This window comes from Cherax quadricarinatus, chromosome 5, assembly GCF_038502225.1.
Source record: "Cherax quadricarinatus isolate ZL_2023a chromosome 5, ASM3850222v1, whole genome shotgun sequence".
NCBI lineage: Eukaryota > Metazoa > Arthropoda > Malacostraca > Decapoda > Parastacidae > Cherax > Cherax quadricarinatus.
This window is the reverse complement of record NC_091296.1, coordinates 57804468-57825404: the sequence shown is the minus strand read 5'-3', so window position 1 is coordinate 57825404 and position 20937 is coordinate 57804468. Positions and strand designations below refer to the sequence as shown.

The following is a 20937-nucleotide window of genomic DNA, read 5'->3' as shown; positions in this document are numbered from 1 at the left end:
CAAAGATATTAACAAGCAAACTACATCCCACACCCATCTATTTGCAGGGTGAAATCATTAGCTACGTTAAAACTTACAGATATCTTGGTGTAGATGTACCCTTTAACAAATCCACTATACCACAACTAAACAAGAAATGCAAAGCTAGGCTAAATGCTCTCAAAGCTGTTGCTGGCTACAACCACAACTATGGTGCTAATGTGAGAATCGTGAGAATGATGTACATAGCCTATGTTAGGTCCTTAATTGATTATGCTGCTCCCATGTTGATATTAGCTAGAGAAAGTTCTCTCCGACCCTTGGAGTTAATGCAAAATGAAGCTCTCAGGATTATTCTTGGCTGTCCCAGATCTACAAAAGTTCTTAACATGAGGAAGGAGCTTGGTATTTCTAGTATCAGTGATAGGATTGTTGAGATTAACACTGTACTCGGTATTAGAATGTTGAGAAACGAACCAGACACTGTCACAATGAATCTTACCAAGTGTCTAGAGGTAAATACAGATCTAAATGGATTGTGAAAACGTGCAATTGCATTAAGTTTTATAACCTGCATGAACTGTATCACTGTAGGCAACAAGAGCATTTCACCCCTCCATGGAAGATGTGTTCATTTAATATCACATACCTACAAGTCCCTCCCAAGAAGCTCATTGCTAGTAATCCCTTCCTTAAATCTCTTGTTAGAGCAACTGCTCAAGAAGAAATTTCTCACCTAGCTGGTAGTAATAAGTTATCACAAGTTATATACACTGATGGATCTAAACAGGAGTCTTCTGGCAGGGCTGCATCTGCTCTTGTTGCCACCTCCCTAGTTAAGAACGATAATAAATTTGTTGAGTTAGGCATAACAAATTAACTGGGCGTCTACACTGCAAACTGAATTGTTTGCAATCCTAATGGCGCTAAAGCTAACCTATGACACTGAGCTTGACTCCATCATCATTACTGATTCTATGTCATCATTGAAGGCTCTTGACTCGTATAATGACTCCAACAACATGCTCATTGGAGAAGCCAGGTATAGATACTCAAAAATTAGGGACAAAGGAATTAATGTACAATTGCTATGGATCCCATCACACATTGGATAACTCCTTCATGATAAAGTTGATATGTTAGCCAAGAAGAGTACCCAGAAGGAGAATGTAGAACGTAACTTTGGTATAACTGTGTCTAGCATTAGGAATAAATTAGGAGAGAAGTAAATAATGAAAATGATTGTTATAGGAATGCAGTTAGAAGCCTGAGTAGATCTATAACCCACTATGATAACATGAACGTAGATAAGTATGTTTATGGAGCAACTTGCAATGTGAACAGACTGACTGATGTTGTAGTGGCCAGGCTTAGGCTTGGTTACAAGTACTTCTGGCAGTTTGGGAGACACACAGATGATGATCAAACTAAATGTAAATTATGTGATCAGACATATGGTCACTCTCTTGAGCACTATGTGCTTAATTGTCCACTTATTGAGGAATACAGAGACAGACAGTATAATAACCTATGTGACATGTCAAGATATCTTAGTATATCTGGTATCTTATTTTCATTAATAAGCAAATTTGCTTGTAACAGATAAGTGAACTATAGATATGTAGATATAAATCCATATGTATTCCTGTTAACCCTTTGGGGCCTAGTTCCTAGGCCTTTTGTGTATCCATATGCTCTCGCGCTACCTTCCACAGGATGGATATGGGGTGCACAATAAACTAGCCACTTCGGTGGCAAAATCTAAAAATCTAATCTTACAAATTGAAATAATTTGGATGAGGCAGTTGTGGAGGCAAACTCAATACACAGCTTCAAAAGTAGATAAGGTTCAAAAGGCAAGAAATCTGCAATCCCGAATTACAGTGTAGGAGGCGAGGCTGAGAGCAGAGTATTGAACCCCATACAAACAAGTAAAACTAAGTATAGGTGCTGTACAACTCGTACGGGTGTAGCGCTTCTAAGGTTATAATGGTAATTCTTGGTGCGAGGGTACTCACTGTGGTCCCTTGCGACGCTCGGTGTTGTTAGAGACATCAATGAGCAGTTTGCCTCGCAGGAGAGAGAGGGGCAGGTAGTCGTAGTAGTCACGACCCACCGCAACGATCACTACATTAGCCGCTCCCAGTGCCACCTCCTGGCTCGTCAGTGTGGCACCAGTCTGCCTCACCAGGAACCTGCAAGAAGTAGCACTAATATTCTTAATCATCGGTTTGAGTAGTTTGATTTCTCCGGCAGCAAAACAGTGTGGGGATTAAAACCGAAATTTTATTCTATATGTTACCACCAAAACACACACAGTAGCGACCAGTGAAGAGGCGGGGGCCAGGAGCCATGTTCGACCCCTGAAATCACAAATAGGCGAGTACACACACACACACACACACACACACACACACACACCCAGACACACCCAGACACACCCACACATCCACACACCCACACACACCCACACACACCCACACACCCACCCACACACCCACACACACCCACCCACACACCCACCCACACACCCAACCACACACCCACCCACCCACACACCCACCCTCACACACACCCACCCACACACACACACACACCCACACACACCCACCCACCCACACACCCACCCACACACCCCCACACACCCACACACACACCCACCCACACACCCACCCACACACCCACCCACACACCCACCCACACCCCCCCTCCCCACCCTCACCCCCCACCCCTCCCCACACACAACACACACACAACACACACATATTGGCAGACTCACACATACACTCCCCCCCCTCCCCCACCGACATCTCACTCCTTCACCTGATCCCTCCCCTCCCTCTTTCACCCTCCCCCTCCCCACCTCTCCCTCACCCACTTACCCACTTGCTTCACTCTCCTTCCCACTCCCCCTCCCCACTACTCTCCCATATAGCCACAGTTCCTCCTCTACCTCCCCCCCCCCCACGCTGACATATACAATACTAACCTAACATACAGAATTACATAGGTTTCCCACTCTGAGGCAATCAGGATAAAACAAAAATGGGTTGCCAGAGAGCAACAAGAAAACCCAAGGGACAGGAGGAGGAAACTGCAAAGGAAGATTGGGCAGCAGAGCTCACAAAAAGGGAACAAGAATGGGAAAAGAAACTAGAAGAACTTAGCATGAGAATGGAAGAGAGGATAGACATGGAAAGCAGGAAGTGGGAGGTGAAAGTCAAAGCAGCAGAGGCCAGGATACAGAGTTTAGAAGAGGAACTGGAAAATCTGAAACAGCCTAAAGAACTAAAAAACATTATGGGATTGACAACAGAGACCGCTACCTCAGCCACAAATAAGGGGACTGTAGGGAAAGGAGGAGCAAAACTGCATGTAGAAGCTCTATCAGTGGAGACTGTAGTAAATGAAAGAGCTAAGCTATATGTGGAGGCCCTAAAAGACCACAACAGAGCCCAGGGAAAGCCGAGATGGGAAAATGACAGGCCACTGAGCCCATGTACAGTAGCTAGTGAAACTGAAGAAAGGAAAGCTGCAATGGAGGAAATCAAATTGAATGAGGGGATACACAGGGATATGCAGTGGGAGAATGAAAGGGTGAGGTCAGTCTTTGTGTATGGGCTACAGGAAGTTGAAGGGGAAACATATGAAGCAAGAAAACAAGGGGAAAAAAAAGCAATTGAAAGCATCATGAAAGTAATCGGAGAAGACGACATGACCCAGCTGGAAAATTTTCGGAGAATAGGGGGGTTTGTAAAAGAAAGAAACCGGCCAGTGAAAGTGACCTTCAAGGCAGAATCGACTCGGAACAGGATACTGCAGGAAAAAGCACGATTAAGGGACATGCCGGGATACAGGAAGGTGTATCTCGACCGCGACAGAACACAAGACGAAAGGCGGAAACTGAGAGAGATGGTACAAAGGCGAAAGGAGGAAAGAGAGGGGATGGAGAAGACAGACAGGAGATCCCAGACACAGGAAGAAGATCAAATACAACCTCCCTCACAGCTTCCTATAGAAGCCTCCCAACCAGGTCAACCCCAGTGCAGCCAAACACTCTAAACCACAACACCCATGCCATATCCAATGCCCCCACCCACTACATTACAAACTCCACCCCCACAGCAACCACCCATAGTTCCTTATCAGGTCTCCCACTTCCCCAACCCCAATACACCTCCCAGACCACAGTCTTAGAAAAGAAGTTGAAGGTATGGTATACAAATGCAGATGGAATAACAAATAAGTATGAGGAGTGGCACGAAAGAATCAAGGAGACATCCCCAGACATAATAGCACTCACAGAAACAAAACTCACCAGAATAATAACAGATTCAATCTTTCCACCCGGATATCAAATCTTCAGGAAAGACAGAGGGAGGAGAGGGGAAGGAGGAGTTGCACTGCTCATTAAAAGCCAGTGGGGTTTTGAGAAAATGGAAGGAATGGATGGCACGGGTGAAAGGGACTACTTAGTAGGAACAATCCAGTCTGAGGGACATAAGGTGATAATTGCAGTAATGTACAACCCACCACAGAACTGCAGGAGACCAAGAGAAGAATATGATGAGAGCAACAGAGCCATGGTCGACACACTAGCCGAGGTGGCCAGGAGAGCACACGTGGGGGGAGCAAAGTTACTAGTTATGGGTGATTTCAATCACAAGGAGATTGACTGGGAAAACCTGGAGCCCCATGGGGGTTCCGAAACATGGAGAGCCAAGATGATGGATGTAGTACTGGAAAACCTCATGCATCAACATGTTAGAGACACTACCAGAGAGAGAGAAGATGAACCAGCAAGACTGGACCTTGTATTCACCTTGAGTAGTTCAGACATCGAGGATATCTTGTATGAAAGGCCCCTGGGAGCTAGTGATCATGTGGTTCTGTGCTTCGACTATATAGTTGAGCTCCAAGTGGAGAGAGTAGCAGGAATAGGTTGGGAAAAACCAAACTACAAAAGGGGGAACTACTCAGGCATGAGGAACTTCCTTCAAAACATTCAGTGGGAGAGGGAACTGACAGGAAAACCAGTACAAGAAATGATGGACTATGTGGCAACAAAATGCAAGGAGGCAGAGGAGAGGTTTGTTCCCAAGGGAAACAGAAATAATGGGAAGAACAGAACGAGTCCTTGGTTCACCCAAAGGTGTAGGGAGGCAAAAACTAGGTGTACTAGAGAATGGAAAAGGTACAGAAGACAGAGAACTCAGGAAAATAAAGAGATTAGCCGAAGAGCCAGAAATGAATATGCACAGATAAGAAGGGAGGCTCAGCGACAATATGAAAATGACATAGCATCGAAAGTCAAGACTGACCCGAAGCTGTTGTACAGCCACATCAGGAGGAAAACAACAGTCAAGGACCAGGTAATCAGACTGAGGAAGGGTGATGGGGAATTCACAAGCAACGACCGAGAGGTATGTCAGGAGCTCAACACGAGATTTAAAGAAGTATTTACAGTGGAAACCAGTAGGACTCCAGGAAATCAGAACAGGGGGGTACACCAGCAAGTGCTGGATGAGGTACATATAACCAAGGAGGAAGTGAAGAAGCTGCTATGCGAACTTGACACCTCAAAGGCGGTGGGACCAGACAACATCTCTCCGTGGGTCCTTAAAGAGGGAGCAGAGATATTGTGTGTGCCATTAACAAAGATCTTCAACACATCATTTGAAACTGGGCAACTCCCTGAGGTATGGAAGATGGCAAATGTAGTCCCAATTTTTAAAAAGGGAGACAGACATGAGGCACTAAACTACAGACCTGTATCACTAACGTGTATAGTATGCAAGGTCATGGAGAAGATCATCAGGAGGAGAGTGGTGGAGCACCTGGAAAGAAACAAGTGTATAATTGACAACCAGCATGGTTTCAGGGAAGGAAAATCCTGTGTCACAAACCTACTAGAGTTTTATGACAAGGTGACAGAAGTAAGACAAGAGAGAGAGGGGTGGATCGACTGCATTTTTTTGGACTGCAAAAAGGCCTTCGACACAGTTCCTCACAAGAGGTTACTGAAAAAGCTAGAAGATCAGGCACACATAACAGGAAAGGCACTGCAATGGATCAGAGAATACCTGACAGGGAGGCAACAACGAGTCATGGTACGTGACGAGGTGTCAGAGTGGGCGCTTGTGACAAGCGGGGTTCCACAGGGGTCAGTCCTAGGACCTGTGCTGTTCTTGGTATATGTGAACGACATAACGGAAGGGATAGACTCAGAAGTGTCCTTGTTTGCAGATGATGTGAAGTTAATGAGAAGAATCAAATCGGATGAGGATCAGGCAGGACTACAAAGAGACCTGGACAGGCTGCAAGCCTGGTCCAGCAACTGGCTCCTTGAGTTTAACCCTGCCAAATGCAAAGTCATGAAGATTGGGGAAGGGCAAAGAAGACCGCAGACACAATATAGTTTAGATGGCCAAAGACTGCAAACCTCACTCAAGGAAAAAGATCTGGGGGTGAGTATAACACCGAGCATATCTCCTGAGGCACACATAAATCAGATAACTGCTGCAGCATACGGGCGCCTGGCAAACCTACGGATAGCGTTCCGATACCTCAGTAAGGAGTCGTTCAAGACCCTGTATACCATTTACGTCAGGCCCATACTGGAGTATGCAGCACCAGTTTGGAATCCACACCTAGTCAAGCACGTCAAGAAATTAGAGAAAGTGCAAAGGTTTGCAACAAGACTAGTCCCAGAGCTACGGGGATTGTCCTACGAAGAAAGGTTGAGGGAAATCGGCCTGACGACACTGGAGGCCAGGAGGGTCAGGGGAGACATGATAACGACATATAAAATACTGCGCGGAATAGACAAGGTGGACAAAGACAGGATGTTCCAGAGATGGGACACAGACACAAGAGGTCACAATTGGAAGTTGAAGACTCAGATGAATCGAAGGGATGTTAGGAAGTATTTCTTCAGTCATAGAGTAGTCAAGTCATGGAATAGTCTAGAAAGTGAAGTAGTGGAGGCGGGAACCATACATAGTTTTAAGGCGAGGTATGATAAAGCTCATGTAGCAGGGAGAGAGAGGACCTAGTAGCAATCAGTGAAGAGGCGGGGCCAGGAGCTATGACTCGACCCCTGCAACCACAAATAGGTGAGTACAAATAGGTGAGTACACACAGTGGCAGCACACTGATGTATGTAATTAGTTTATTAGTACATAATAACCCTTATCGAACTTCTTGACATGCGTCCTCACTTGACCTTGAGGGAAAACTGTCTTACTGTGATTAAACCTGGACAATGTCCCGTGGCTAGGTTGGAGGCGTACTCGGCTCACATACTAAGCATCTGTGGTTCGATCCCGGCATGGGTGGAAACGTTGGGCATGTTTCCTTACACCTGTGACCCCTGTTCGCCCAGCAGTTAGTATGTACCTGGGTGTTAGTAGACTGTTGTGGGTCGCATCCGGCGGGGGGGAAGGGAGGGGGGTAAGCATACCTTAGATAGGGCTGAGCTTTGAAATGAGCTGAGGTAGGAAAACAGCTCTTAGCTTGTAAAACTGATGTGTGAGAAATAAACAGGTATGACGCAGGTGGGATAGTGTCAGCGGTCTTGTTGGAGTTAGTTCTTCTCACGGGTCCCCCCCCCCCACTCTACTTCCCACAACCTGTGTCCTTGACACTGCTAGTTTCGTGTGTACTCACCTATTTGGGGTTGCAGGGGTCGAGTCACAGTTCCTGACCCCGCCTCTTCGCTAGCCGCTACTAGGTCCACTCTCTCCCGGCTATAAGAGCCTTGTCGTACCTCTTCTTAGAGCTATGTATAAATCCCACTTCTACTACTACACTCTCCAGTGTGTTCCACTTCCTGACAACTCTAAGGCTGAAGAAATACTTCCTAATATCCCTCTGACTCATCTGAGTTTTCAGCTTCCAGTTGTGTCCTCAGGTTCCTGTTTCTCATCTCTGAAATATTCCGCCCTGTTCACCTTGTCAATTCCTCTCAGTATTGTATACGTTGTTATAATGTCTTCCCTATCTCACCTGTCCTCCAGCATCATCAGGTCGAGTTTCCTTAACCTCTCCTCCTCCGGGTCTAGTTTTGTTGCAAACGCGCGCGTCTCTAAATTAACATGGTAGACCTTTTTTAATGGTGCATGTAAGCCTTTTGATATTACTGACATAATATATATCAATCCTACCCAACCGACCTAGTAGGAGTCGGGTCCAAACTTAGTATCAACTATGTATTAATGGTTCGGAGATCATGGCCCCCCGCGGCCCGGTCTCGGACCAAGTCTCCTAAACGGGTAAGGAAATATTACAGGAATAAGAACTTTTAAGAGTCGGGAAAGTTGTGTTTACACTGAAAGTAAAAATTCGTACAATTTACCTGTCATCTTGCAATCCTGCAAGAGAGCAACACATATAACAGGCTTCAGTTTCTCCCCCCTCCCCCCCCACACACACAGAAATAAAGAGAAGAAAGAAAGAGAGAGGGGGGAGGGAGGTGGAAGACAGCAAATGTAGTCCCAATATTTAAGAGACAGACTGACAGCGTTAAACTACAGACCAGTGCCACCGACATGTACGTGCAAAGTCATGGAGAAGATTATCAGGAGAGTGGTGGAGAACCTAGAAAGGAATGAGCTTATAAGCGATAAACAGCATGGTTTCAGGAAAAGGAAATCCTGTGTCACAAACTTACTGGAGTTCTACGACAAGATGACAGAAGTAAGACAAGAGAGAGGAGCGGGGTCCCGCAGGGGTCAGTCCTAGGACCAGTGCTGTTTCTGGTATTTGTGAACGACATGACGGAAGGAATAGACTCTGAGGTGTCCCTGTTTGCAGATGACGTGAAGTTGATGAGAAGAATTCACTCGATCGAAGACCAGGCAGAACTACAAAGGGATCTGGACAGGCTGCAGACCTGGTCCAGCAATTGGCTCCTGGAGTTCAATCCCACCAAGTGCAAAGTCATGAAGATTGGGGAAGGGCAAAGAAGGCCGCAGACGGAGTACAGTCTAGGGGGTCAGAGACTACAAACCTCACTCAAGGAAAAAGATCTTGGGGTGAGTATAACACCAGGCACCTCTCCTGAAGTGCACATCAACCAAATAACTGCTGCAGCATATGGGCGCCTAGCAAACCTCAGAACAGCATTCCGACATCTTAATAAGGAATCGTTCAGGACCCTGTACACCGTATACGTTAGGCCCATATTGGAGTATGCGGCACCAGTTTGGAACCCACACCTAGCCAAGCACGTAAAGAAACTAGAGAAAGTGCAAAGGTTTGCAACAAGACTAGTCCCAGAGCTAAGAGGTATGTCCTACGAGGAGAGGTTAAGGGAAATCAACCTGACGACACTGGAGGACAGGAGAGATAGGGGGGACATGATAACGACATACAAAATACTGAGAGGAATTGACAAGGTGGACAAAGACAGGATGTTCCAGAGATTGGACACAGTAACAAGGGGACACAGTTGGAAGCTGAAGACACAGATGAATCACAGGGATGTTAGGAAGTATTTCTTCAGCCACAGAGTAGTCAGTAAGTGGAATAGTTTGGGAAGCGATGTAGTGGAGGCAGGATCCATACATAGCTTTAAGCAGAGGTATGATAAAGCTCACGGCTCTGGGAGAGTGACCTAGTAGCGATCAGTGAAGAGGCGGGGCCAGGAGCTCGGACTCGTCCCCCGCAACCTCAACTAGGTGAGTACTAGGTGAGTACATACCAGGGTAGTAGTACCTTCCTGGATCAATGTACAATAGTTCTTGGTACTTAAAAGAATAACAGTATTACAACAGAAATAAATACAACGTTCCCTGTCTGACAAAGCGATCCCTGCCTTATAAACCAAGTCTGTGAATTCTGGTTAAAAATCAAACAACATGCTTGTGAAGGAGGGATGGCGTGAGCACTAGGTATTACTGTGACCTTCCCAAGATACTTAACCTTCACCTGAAGCCAAGACTCACCAAGATGAGACAGCTAAGACTTCACTCAAGAATCTTCACTCTTCCATTGCTTTAACTCCCTCACTTATGTCTTCTAAGTATTGAGGCTAGTGAAGGGCTTTGGATCTAGGGTATTAAGAGTTGCCCTCCATTTTCTCGGATCATGTGATTGTACCTCCCATTCCCCAGGTGCTGAGAGATTCGTATGGGCTTGGCGTTTCCCCATGAATAACGTGCTGACATCACAAACCAAGCATGTTTACCATTATTACATTAGCACTCATGTATAACACACTACCTACACGACGACTAATATTACAATAGATTTAATCAACAATACATTAACACTAATGTATAATGCATTAGCTACAATAGCACTAATTAATACACTAGCACTAACAAATAAAACAATTAGCTACAATACACGTTAATGAAATCCTGTTGTAAACTTCCAAACTTGCAAGAACCTGCTTTAAAAGTGTTGTGCACGAGTATTTATATGATCCAGGATCCTGTTACCACCTCCTTCGACACTCCTTACCTTCTCTTCCCTTCTGCACTCCTCCTCACCCCTCCTCTGTGCCAATACATCCGTGAACCAGGAGGCTAAATCTACCGAAGACGCGCATGTCGCATCCCATTGTTACTTTAACAATGTTAGGAAATGGAAATGCATTCTTGAAAAATGAACAAGAGAGGATGGGCGGCGGACTGAAGGAAGTCCGTGACACTGTCACACTTCACAATGTTCCAGAAACTCGTTAAAACTGTATATAACAGATAGAACACTAAGCCACCCAAGTGAACAAGAAGGTTCTGCCTATCCTGAATGACTGTACCGAATCAGCCATGCAAAACAGCAGAGAGCTGCTCAGAGTGTATATACCGAGTCTATACCTTTGATATACCTTTGAAGAATTTCGAGAGTATATCTACTCTCTGAGGCCGGCTCGTCTAGACAATATATATATCTAAATAGAACAAAATTTGATCGAATATCAATCCACGGGCGCTGTATGATCCCAAGGAACATAATAATGTTCCATAAACTAGGAACTGACAGGGATGTCAGGAGAAAGGGCTGAAGTGGCTCAAGGAATACTTACGGAGTAAAAGGCAGAGGGACGAGCAGGGTTCCCAAGAATCTGCACTGAGGAACGTCTACTACTACTACTACCATATATGTAAACAGTCTGCCAGAGGGAACAGTCATGCCTAACAAATATTTGCGGGTGACTTTAAACTAGACTATGCTCGCTGGATGACAGGGATCGAATACGTACAGGAAGACAATATGTAAGAGTGCCTACTCGAGCTTAGTTGCAGCAATTGCACGGTAAAAACACGGGGAGAGAGCGTGTGTCCAAACATAACGAAACTGACGGATCCAGAGGTGAATATCACACCTCAGTCATGACATTACTAATTAATACTGACGTCACAAACTTAAAAATCTTTCATAGCACACGACAAATGCCAAATAAATCTTTGGGTGTGCAGCGCCAGCGTGGAACCAACAGCTGGTGAAGCATGTGCAAACAAAATGGTCCAGTGGTTCGCAACACAATGAGGAAAGAATAAAAACAACTATTTAACCTGACAAGAACGAAAAACCAGGAGAGAGATGATGGCGGCCTGTAAAAATATTACGAGACACTGATAGGGCAGATGAGGCGAGAAGGTTTGAGGAACAAACAATGATGCCAACAATGACGCTGAGAACCCATACGAGATACATTAGGAAATACTTCAACCTAAAATGGTATTACAGCGATGGAGTGAGTTGGAAGAGGTAACGGTGGACACAAACTCCGTACAGTTTCCGGAGTAAATAACACAGGACCTAATTTTAACCCGGAGCCAACAAAGGCAGTCGAGAAGTGGATAAGAAATGGAGGCAGGACCCGAGTCGATCCACGGGAACGCAACTAGTACCTATCACTATATCTAGATCATTAAAAATGGGTAATAACCCCTCACCCCCCCCACACACACCACCCACAGAACCTCTCTCCCTTATCTCTCTTACAAAGTATCATACACATCGATAATCGAGACAGTTGTGCAACATTTGGAGGTTCCTCGATTCTGATGAGGGGCTTTTTATCTAGGGAATTAGATCTGTGCTCCAGTTCCCTGAACTGAACCTGAATGCCTTCCCCCCCACAGGCGCTGTATAATTCCTACGGGTTTAGAGCTCCCCCATGGTAATAATTCAGTACACCAACACCTTACTGAAAACGTCCCAATCACAGCGTTTCAATGTATCATGTGGTGATGGCAGGCTTCATCACATCTCTGGGGAACCTATGGCAGTTCTCGCTTTCACCTGGTTCACCTTTCCGCAGGGAGGTCACCTCGCAGAGTCAACTCTTAGGATAGGTTCAGGGTCACCTCCCCTGCACATGCGCGCAGTATGCTGTCATTAGGTCGGGGAGGTCGCGGTCACCTCAGGAGATTTGAGGGAGGAGAAAAGGGAGGAAGTTGAGGAAAGTGGGGGGAAAGGGGATACTGAAGATGGCAAGGCTGGATGGATGGAAGGTTGGATTCTGTCATCTTGATCCTCTCCACTCTCCTGGAGCCCCATCCAACACTATACAAATAACTTTTCGTCCTCAACATCTGTCCATTCATCCCACAGGATATACAGTATACAAAATGAAGTGTACACAGAGTTTACTTTGTTACCTATTTTAGGGGCTTGTGATTAACAGGTGACATGCCTTAATGACCCTCGTATAATCAATCGATAGGTTTTAAACCCACGATTAACGGGCGGAGGATCAAGCTTCAATCAATTTATACGTTGAACAAATCACAAGGATAAAGCGTTTTTGCATAAAATATTAAATGATCTTCAACATTAAAGTCACACGAATAACTGGTTCATGGTTCCGTCTGCTACTTCCCTGCTTCTCTTGAATTCTCCCGGGGAGAGGACAAGAGAAGTAAACAGTGACGAAACATTAGGGAAAACTACGTTCAGCACAGATACACATAAATCGAGTTTGGCTAAAAAAACAAGTGAAGGTCTCGTACTGAATATTTATTCATTCACTGAACTGAAGGTACATCGAAATGGTCATCCGAAACTAAGTGGTTTAGACAAAGTAATGTGCAGTTGTAACTGCCCTAAGGTGACCTGGCGTACCCAAGAGCTGACCTCAGGTTGTTAGGTAAGACACATATGCAACAGTTAGACAACTTTATTCCGAATAAATTTGTCTAACTGTTGCATATGTGTCTTACCTAACAACCTGTAGGTATTGTATACCATTTTGATGTTCATCTGACCTCAGGTACACAGACCTGACTGAGGTACAAAGCTGACACGAGTTACACAAAAGCCGTGTGCGGCCGTAATAAAAGCCAGAGGTACAGAGAGCGATATTCAAGCGTAACAAAGGCAACAGATGGTGAGGTAACCACGAGTAATAAACCTGGCAGATGTTGAGGTTTAACAAGAACCACAAAAGTAAAATTAAAGAGACAGTGCTGTCAAGGGTAAATATTTGAGGCAGACGGTGATTCAGCATGTTAATACTTACATGTATGAAACACAAACCACATCATAGGTTTACACCTGTGCATATACAGAGATGTATGTTTATCAGTGTATAAACACTGATATACATACATCTGTTTAGACACAATAAGAGGTCAATAGTTCTCGGTGTATATACATAGAGACGTTCGTATCTGTGTGTACATATTTTATGAATTAAAGTAATATGAAGACCCCCATGTAATCCATAGGCTGAATAACCTCTTAAAAACACACACATACACACAGTCCAACTCCTACCATTACACCGTGTATATATAAACGTTATATACTAGCATACATGCGTACATCGCAGCTTGTGAACGTTATTACTGGTCCTTCAGGATACATGCAGTTTACTTACAGGTTCCTCCTCCTCCCGATGACTGCACGAATAGTGATGTGCAGTGATTAGTTGTGTTGGTTCAGGGATGTCTGTTATATGTTGATGTTGACCAGTTATTGCAAACAGCGTTGAAACTCCCTCTCCCGTCCCCCTCAAACAGCGCATGGACCTGACCCACTATTAACCATCGTTTTATGCCTCCACACGCACTGTGACTAGGAAAATTAGCCAGCCTCTCTCTCAGTATTTCATTACGATTTCTTGAGTCATGTTGACGGCAGTGAAGGGACTTGAGCTAGAGTTCGTCACGGCCACGCTAGCTGGAGATTCGTCTGTAAAAACTTGCATTTGTGGTCACAGAGGTGCCTGTGCTAACTTTCCTATGGTGTAGAAATATACCTAGTTGGATGAATCTTATTGTGGCTAGCTGGTCTAGTGGCTACCGCGACGGGCTGGAGTTTTGAGACTATGACCGCGGGTTCAATCCCGGCCGGGGGTATGGTTGATTAACCATCGTTTTATGCCTCCACACGCACTGTGACTAGGAAAATTAGCCAGCCTCTCTCTCAGTATTTGTTAGATACTTGAGGACTTCAACTTTTACATGAAGAAAACTTGAGTTTCATTCGGATTAGTAACCGCAGAGTTAATAGTCCAGGATAACTCGAGAAAATGTGGATTATGTCCACAATTGGGGAGATCCTTTTTAATGTCTTCTCCCAGGATGTGACCTACAAATCTGACTCACAGGTATCTATTTACCTAGAGGTAACAGTGGGCAAAAGGTGTTAGCAGATTTATCTAGAAATATCGCCACTAAGGAACTGATCGTGGGTTTTGCTTGAAATAAACAGACTACCAACGCCACGGGAAGAGAGGATCCCCAGAAGCATTATTATAATAATAATAATAATAATAATAATAATATATTATTTCTACATGTAGAAGGTATACAGGTCTAGCTAACATCAATGACATACTATTATATAGAAAGCCGCTTGTTATGCTGAGCATTTCAGGTAAATTAGGTCAGCTGTGTCCCAGGATGCGACCCACACCAGTTCACTAACACCCAGGTACCCATTTTACTGATGGGTGAACACAGACAACCGGTGTAAGGAAACACGCCCGATGTTTCCACCCCTTCGCCGGGAACCGAACCCGGACCCTCGTCGTGTGAAGCGAGACCCTCAGCCACCAATCCACGGGGCCTGATTTCTCAAGTGTTTATAGCAGTTAACCCCTTCTAGGAAGTTGCTTCGATGCTGGTGGACTGTTGATACGAAGAACTGAAACTCCTTTTCCATTTTTTGGATCGAATCTGACTGTCTTCCATTCTCCTGGTGCTATATGATGCTTCTACACTATGCATCCACTATATAAATAATATACACAAATACCAAAATTTAATTAACAATGGTGAGTGGTACAAGCGACCTCACGAGAAGAAAATAGAAACGAGTGCTGCATATTTAATGTATAATTACAGAGTTCTCAGTGTACCACTCAGTGTATATATACGTATCTTCGTTTACACTCTAATTTGTCAGAAGATTAATTGTGATGTAGGCAATCTTACACACAGTAGTAGTCACTACGGCATCAAACCAATAAGGGTACGTGGTACAGACCAAGAATTATTTTAGACGAGGTTTCGCTCAGAAGTGACCGAAACGTCATTTCAAAGTCTTGCAGTGTATTACGTAACCTCATAACAATGCATCGACACTGAACAAGGAGTTATCTAATTTCTTTACTAAAACATTTTATAGAGACTAGACTCAAATCCATTCTTTTCTAGGCAAACTTAATTATATTATTTTTCACATCCTTACGACGCTTTTTTTTCCATTACGTATCTATTGCTGATACAAATAAGGGTATCGGCGTTGAGCAACTACTAGAAAAATTATTTCCAGTTATTAAGTGAACAAGGGTTCTTTGTGGGAAACACTGAGCTGTGTATTACTCTTTCTAGCGATGATGTGAAGTTGTTTGGTATAATGTCGCATTAGTTGTGTGTCTCCTTTTACCTAACCTACTCGGTAATTCTACCAATACTGATACATATAGACTTCACACCTGGTATACAATCAGGGTGCACGGAGTATATACACTGAAAGTGTATTTTTCAGGGTATATACCCTGAGGTGTGAATCTCAATATATACACAGGTGTGTATCTTTCAGCTATATACACGTGTTTTTATCTTTCAATGTGCAAATGTTAGTAATTAAAGTAATTTTTTCCCCGTTAATACAAAGGTGAACTGTGATCTTAATGGCTTACGTGCAATTGATGGGTTTTAAACTGAGAGTCTGAACTTACGTCATTCCTATAATTCACCTCTACACAGCCTGGCCAGGTAAAATATAGCCAAGTTAACGAGTAAGAGACATGTGCTACACTTAAGTATCTCTATTATCTACACTTTCCGACAAAACATACACGCGTATAGCATATAAAGAATTTATTTACAAAAACGTTCTGTGCAAAGTGAGCGAAATTTTTGGCCAGGTCTCCCCCCCCCCCTGAAAAGTGGCTTTGTTCTATCGTACCAGTAGGCATTTTATTTTTCTTCCGAACCCTGACAGACTAGGCGACCAAATTCCCTCACAAGAACAATAGTGGTGGTGGTGTTTCGTCAAGTGTGGCCTCGCAGAATTTAATAAGTGGATCCTTTGTTGATATGAGAAATGACTCTGTATTTATACAGCCATCTGTGTACCTACTCTTAGGGTATATACACAGAGTTGTACATGTGTCTCTGTGTATATACACAAGAGTTTACCAGCCGGAGATCTGATCCCCGGACCCCGGTAATTCAAGACGCGACTACCATAGAACACCAGGCCAACCCTAGAGTAGATTTTTATCTATTTTAGGGAGTAAAATATTCTTGACTGGTGATAAACAGGTAACGTACAGCCTTAATGACCCTCGTGTAGGCAATAGGCTTTAAACTCAGTTAAACAAGTCAAATCAGTCATTTTTAATTTCACGTCAGAATATTATGATCATGTGAAAGTTCTACACCCGTAGAGGGTGATCATATAGCGCCTGGGAAATGGTAGGTAATTCGGTTTGATCCAAGGGTGTGAAAGGTAGCTCCAGTTACTTAGATCAGAAGCCCTTTAACAATAAAGCACTTCCCCCAGACCCATCTCCACAGCCTCTCCTGCTGACAAGTCTCAGTAGTTTGAGACAAGGCTGAAGTATCGATGTGTTGCTACTGTCTGCCTGATAACCAAGTCATCACTGCAATTTTTCTAGAGAACAAAGGCACATTTTACAAATTTTATGAAACAAGGTTAAAACATCTCATGATAGTGTGGCAAGTGATCACAAGTGATGGTGCGAGAGTAATAGTTTTTATATCAGTGCAGTTAGCAGAGGTGGTGCGAGTGCAGCAGTGAACACCTGTCAGGAGTGGCGAGAGTACCAGCAAACCCTAGTTAACACAGTGGTTTAATGGCCATTTTCTCAGCCATTAATTCTCAACCTTCACCTGTGAGGGGTAACAGAGAGGTACCTAAGGAACAATATTTTGTGTAAAAGATAATTATAATAATTTTGATAAGCCAAGGCTGGCTAAAGGTTTGTATTAATGTACATTTAAAATTTATATATAAATTTCTTACATGTGTAATTGCTAAGCTCAAGTGTAGCTAAAAATATATACAGTATTTTCCACAATAATGAAGGGGCCATTAGGTGATTGTAAATCGAAATGTAATGGTATATAACTTAACAAATGTGTCTTCGAACTCTCTGTAGCGAAAGCGTACATGTTTTACAGCCATAGATTACAATGTGAGTAGGTCCTTGACAGAATAATGGAAATACAACAGGTCAGGGCTCACTGAGCCCTGACCTGTTGCTGATAGGTGAAGGATTAACAGTGGCTGTGAAAATGCAGAATAGGGGCAGCCTAGAAGAGGTGAATTTATGGTATCCCCAACACCTGGCTCACTACACGTATCTACACCTGGCTCACTACACGTGTCTACACCTGGCTCACTACACGTGTCTACACCTGGCTCACTACACGTGTCAACACCTGGCTCACTACACGTGTCTGACTTAAGTCAATATAAAGCTAGTCATTACCCACAACACATTTCAACTAAGCAATTTGAGTATTGTTCGCAGAAACATTAGTGCCTCGCTCATTATTAAAGTAAATATACCTCGATTATCATTACAAAAGTTGTATGCTGAAACATTTTAACTGACGATAATTTTTTATTTTTTTTTGCGTACGAGAATGTTACCCATTGTCCTTTAAAAATACCACACGTTCCGGAACACACAAAGCCCTGTTGTACAATGCTTGGATAGTGAAAGACTTTTAGATCTTCCTCTAAAACTAAGATATTAACAAGCAAACGACATCCCCCACCCATCTATTTGCAGGGTGAAATCATTAGCTACGTTAAAACTTACAGATATCTTGGTGTAGATGTACCCTTTAACAAATCCACTATACCACAACTAAACAAGAAATGTAAAGCTAGGCTAAATGCTCCCAAAGCTGCTGCTGGCTACAATCCCAACTATGGTGCAAACGTGAGAATCGTGAGAATGATGTACATAGCCTATGTTAGGTCCTTAATTGATTATGCTGCTCCCATGTTGATATTAGCTAGAGAAAGTTCTCTCCGACCCTTGGAGTTAATGCAAAATGAAGCTCTCAGGATTATTCTTGGCTGTCCCAGATCTACAAAAGTTCTTAACATGAGGAAGGAGCTTGGTATTTCTAGTATCAGTGATAGGATTGTTGAAATTAACACTGTACTCGGTATTAGAATGTTGAGAAACGAACCAGACACTGTCACAGTGAATCTTACCAAGTGTCTAGAGGTAAATACACACAGATCTAAATGGATTGTGAAAACGTGCAATTGCATTAAGTTTTATAACCTGCATGAACTGTGTCACTGTAGGCAACAAGAGCATTTCACCCCTCCATGGAAGATGTGTTCATTTAATATCACATACCTACAAGTCCCTCCCAAGAAGCTCATTGCTAGTAATCCCTTCCTTAAATCTCTTGTTAGAGCAACTGCTCAAGAAGAAATTTCTCACCTAGCTGGTAGTAACAAGTTATCACAAGTTATATACACTGATGGATCTAAACAGGAGTCTTCTGGCAGGGCTGCATTTGCTCTTGTTGCCACCTCCCTAGTTAAGAACGATAATAAATTTGTTGAGTTAGGCATAAGAATTAACAACTGGGCGTCTACACTGCAAACTGAATTGTTTGCAATCCTAATGGCGCTAAAGCTAACCTATGACACTGAGCTTGACTCTATCATCATTACTGATTCTGTCATCATTGAAGGCTCTTGGCTCATATAATGACTCCAACAACATGCTCATTGGGGAAGCCAGGTATAGATACTCAAAAATTAGGGACAAAGGAATTAATGTACAATTGCTATGGATCCCATCACACACTGGATTACTCCTTCATGATAAAGCTGATATGTTAGCCAAGAAGAGTATCGAGAAGGAGAATGTAGAATATAACTTTGGTATAACTGTCTAGCATTAGGAATAATATTAGGAGAGAAGTAAATAATGAAAATGATTGTTATAGGAATGCAGTTAGAAGCCTGAGTAGATCTATAACCCACTATGATAACATGAACGTAGATAAGTATGTTTATGGAGCAACTTGCAATGTGAACAGACTGACTGATGTTGTAGTGGCCAGGCTTAGGCTTGGTTACAAGTACTTCTGGCAGTTTGGGAGACACACAGATGATGATCAAACTAAATGTAAATTATGTGATCAGGCATATGGTCACTCTCTTGAACACTATGTGCTTAATTGTCCACTTATTAAGGAATACAGAGACAGACAGTATAATAACCTATGTGACATGTCAAGATATCTTATTAATGAAAATAAGATACCAGATATACTAAGCAAATTTCCTAAATTTGCTTGTAACAGATAAGTGAACTATAGATATGTAGATATAAATCCATATGTATTCCTGTTAACCCTTTGGGGCCTAGTTCCTAGAGGCCTTTTGTGTATCCATATGCTCTCGCGCTACCGTCCACAGGATGGATATGGGGTGCACAATAAACTAGCCACTTCGGTGGCAAAATCTAAAAATCTAATCTTTTAGATGCTAGTTCTGCACTCTAACTTTTACAATATATTACTGTCATTACGCGAGTCGTGAAATCTGCCTTCCACAAGAAAAGTATACTATGGAAACTCTTGCATAGGTTAGGCCAATTAGAATACGTAATACGTAAATTTAAGAAAAAGAAGAGTCGGGTTTCTTGGAAAGTCTGGGTGCAAATTTTTAAATTAACCTGGAGTCTCTTCCAGAGGTCACCGCCCCCAGGGTCAGGTCCCAGACCAGGCCTCCTGGTTATTGGCCTCATCCATCAAATTGTTGGTGCTGCCCACAGTCCAGCAGGTGAACCACAACCAGGCTGATCTGCAACTGTTTCGAGGAACCTGTAGAGCTCCCTCTTGAAGACATCTAGGGGTTCATTGGTAGACCCCTTATGCATGAAGGTGTTGAAGAGTCGTGGTCACTTAACACTTATTGAGTTCTACCTCTGTGTACTCATCGCTTCCCTGTTTTTCACTGGAGGCATCTTGCACCGTCTGCCAAGCCTCTTGTGTTTATAAGTAGTAATTTCGGTACACAGGTGTAGGACCAATATGTCTAGTATCTTCCAGGTGTAAATTATGATATATCTTTCTCGCCTACGTTCTAAGGAGTACAATTCCTAGGGACTTCAAGCACTCCCAGTAATTTAGGTGCTTGACTGAGTTCATACGCGCTGCATGGGTTCCATGTACATTTTCCTGGTCACGTGCACAAAATTTTCATAACTCTTAACTAAGAAAATAGGGAAGGAGAGGGGGCGGGGATGGGAGGTGCGAATCTTCTAGTGGTACCAATATACAGTAGCCGCCAAACTTTTTATAATTCCCAATCTACTTCCACTCCTGTACATGTTATTTTGTTGCAGATGATCAACCATTTCATTCGAGATGATGACCACAACACCGACCTGTCTTTATAATTTTCCACACTGTGAAATTACACAATTTTCAACAATTAAAATCTTGGTAGTTACTTCAATATACCCGAGAAGCAAGTCCC

General features: G+C 43.4%; 1 protein-coding gene across 3 annotated transcripts in view; it reads right to left on the bottom strand.

The window, feature by feature from the left end:
- Window positions 1-20937, bottom strand: part of LOC128685056 (metalloreductase STEAP4) — a 192906-nt gene that overhangs the window by 8653 nt on the left and 163316 nt on the right. For 2 of the 3 annotated variants that reach the window (XM_053771511.2, XM_053771513.2), the window contains one exon: window positions 1998-2189. In XM_053771511.2, coding sequence (XP_053627486.1) covers window positions 1998-2189 — 192 coding nt within the window. The remainder of the gene's footprint in view (window positions 1-1997; window positions 2190-20937) is intronic. The other variant, XM_053771512.2, reaches the window with a different exon arrangement.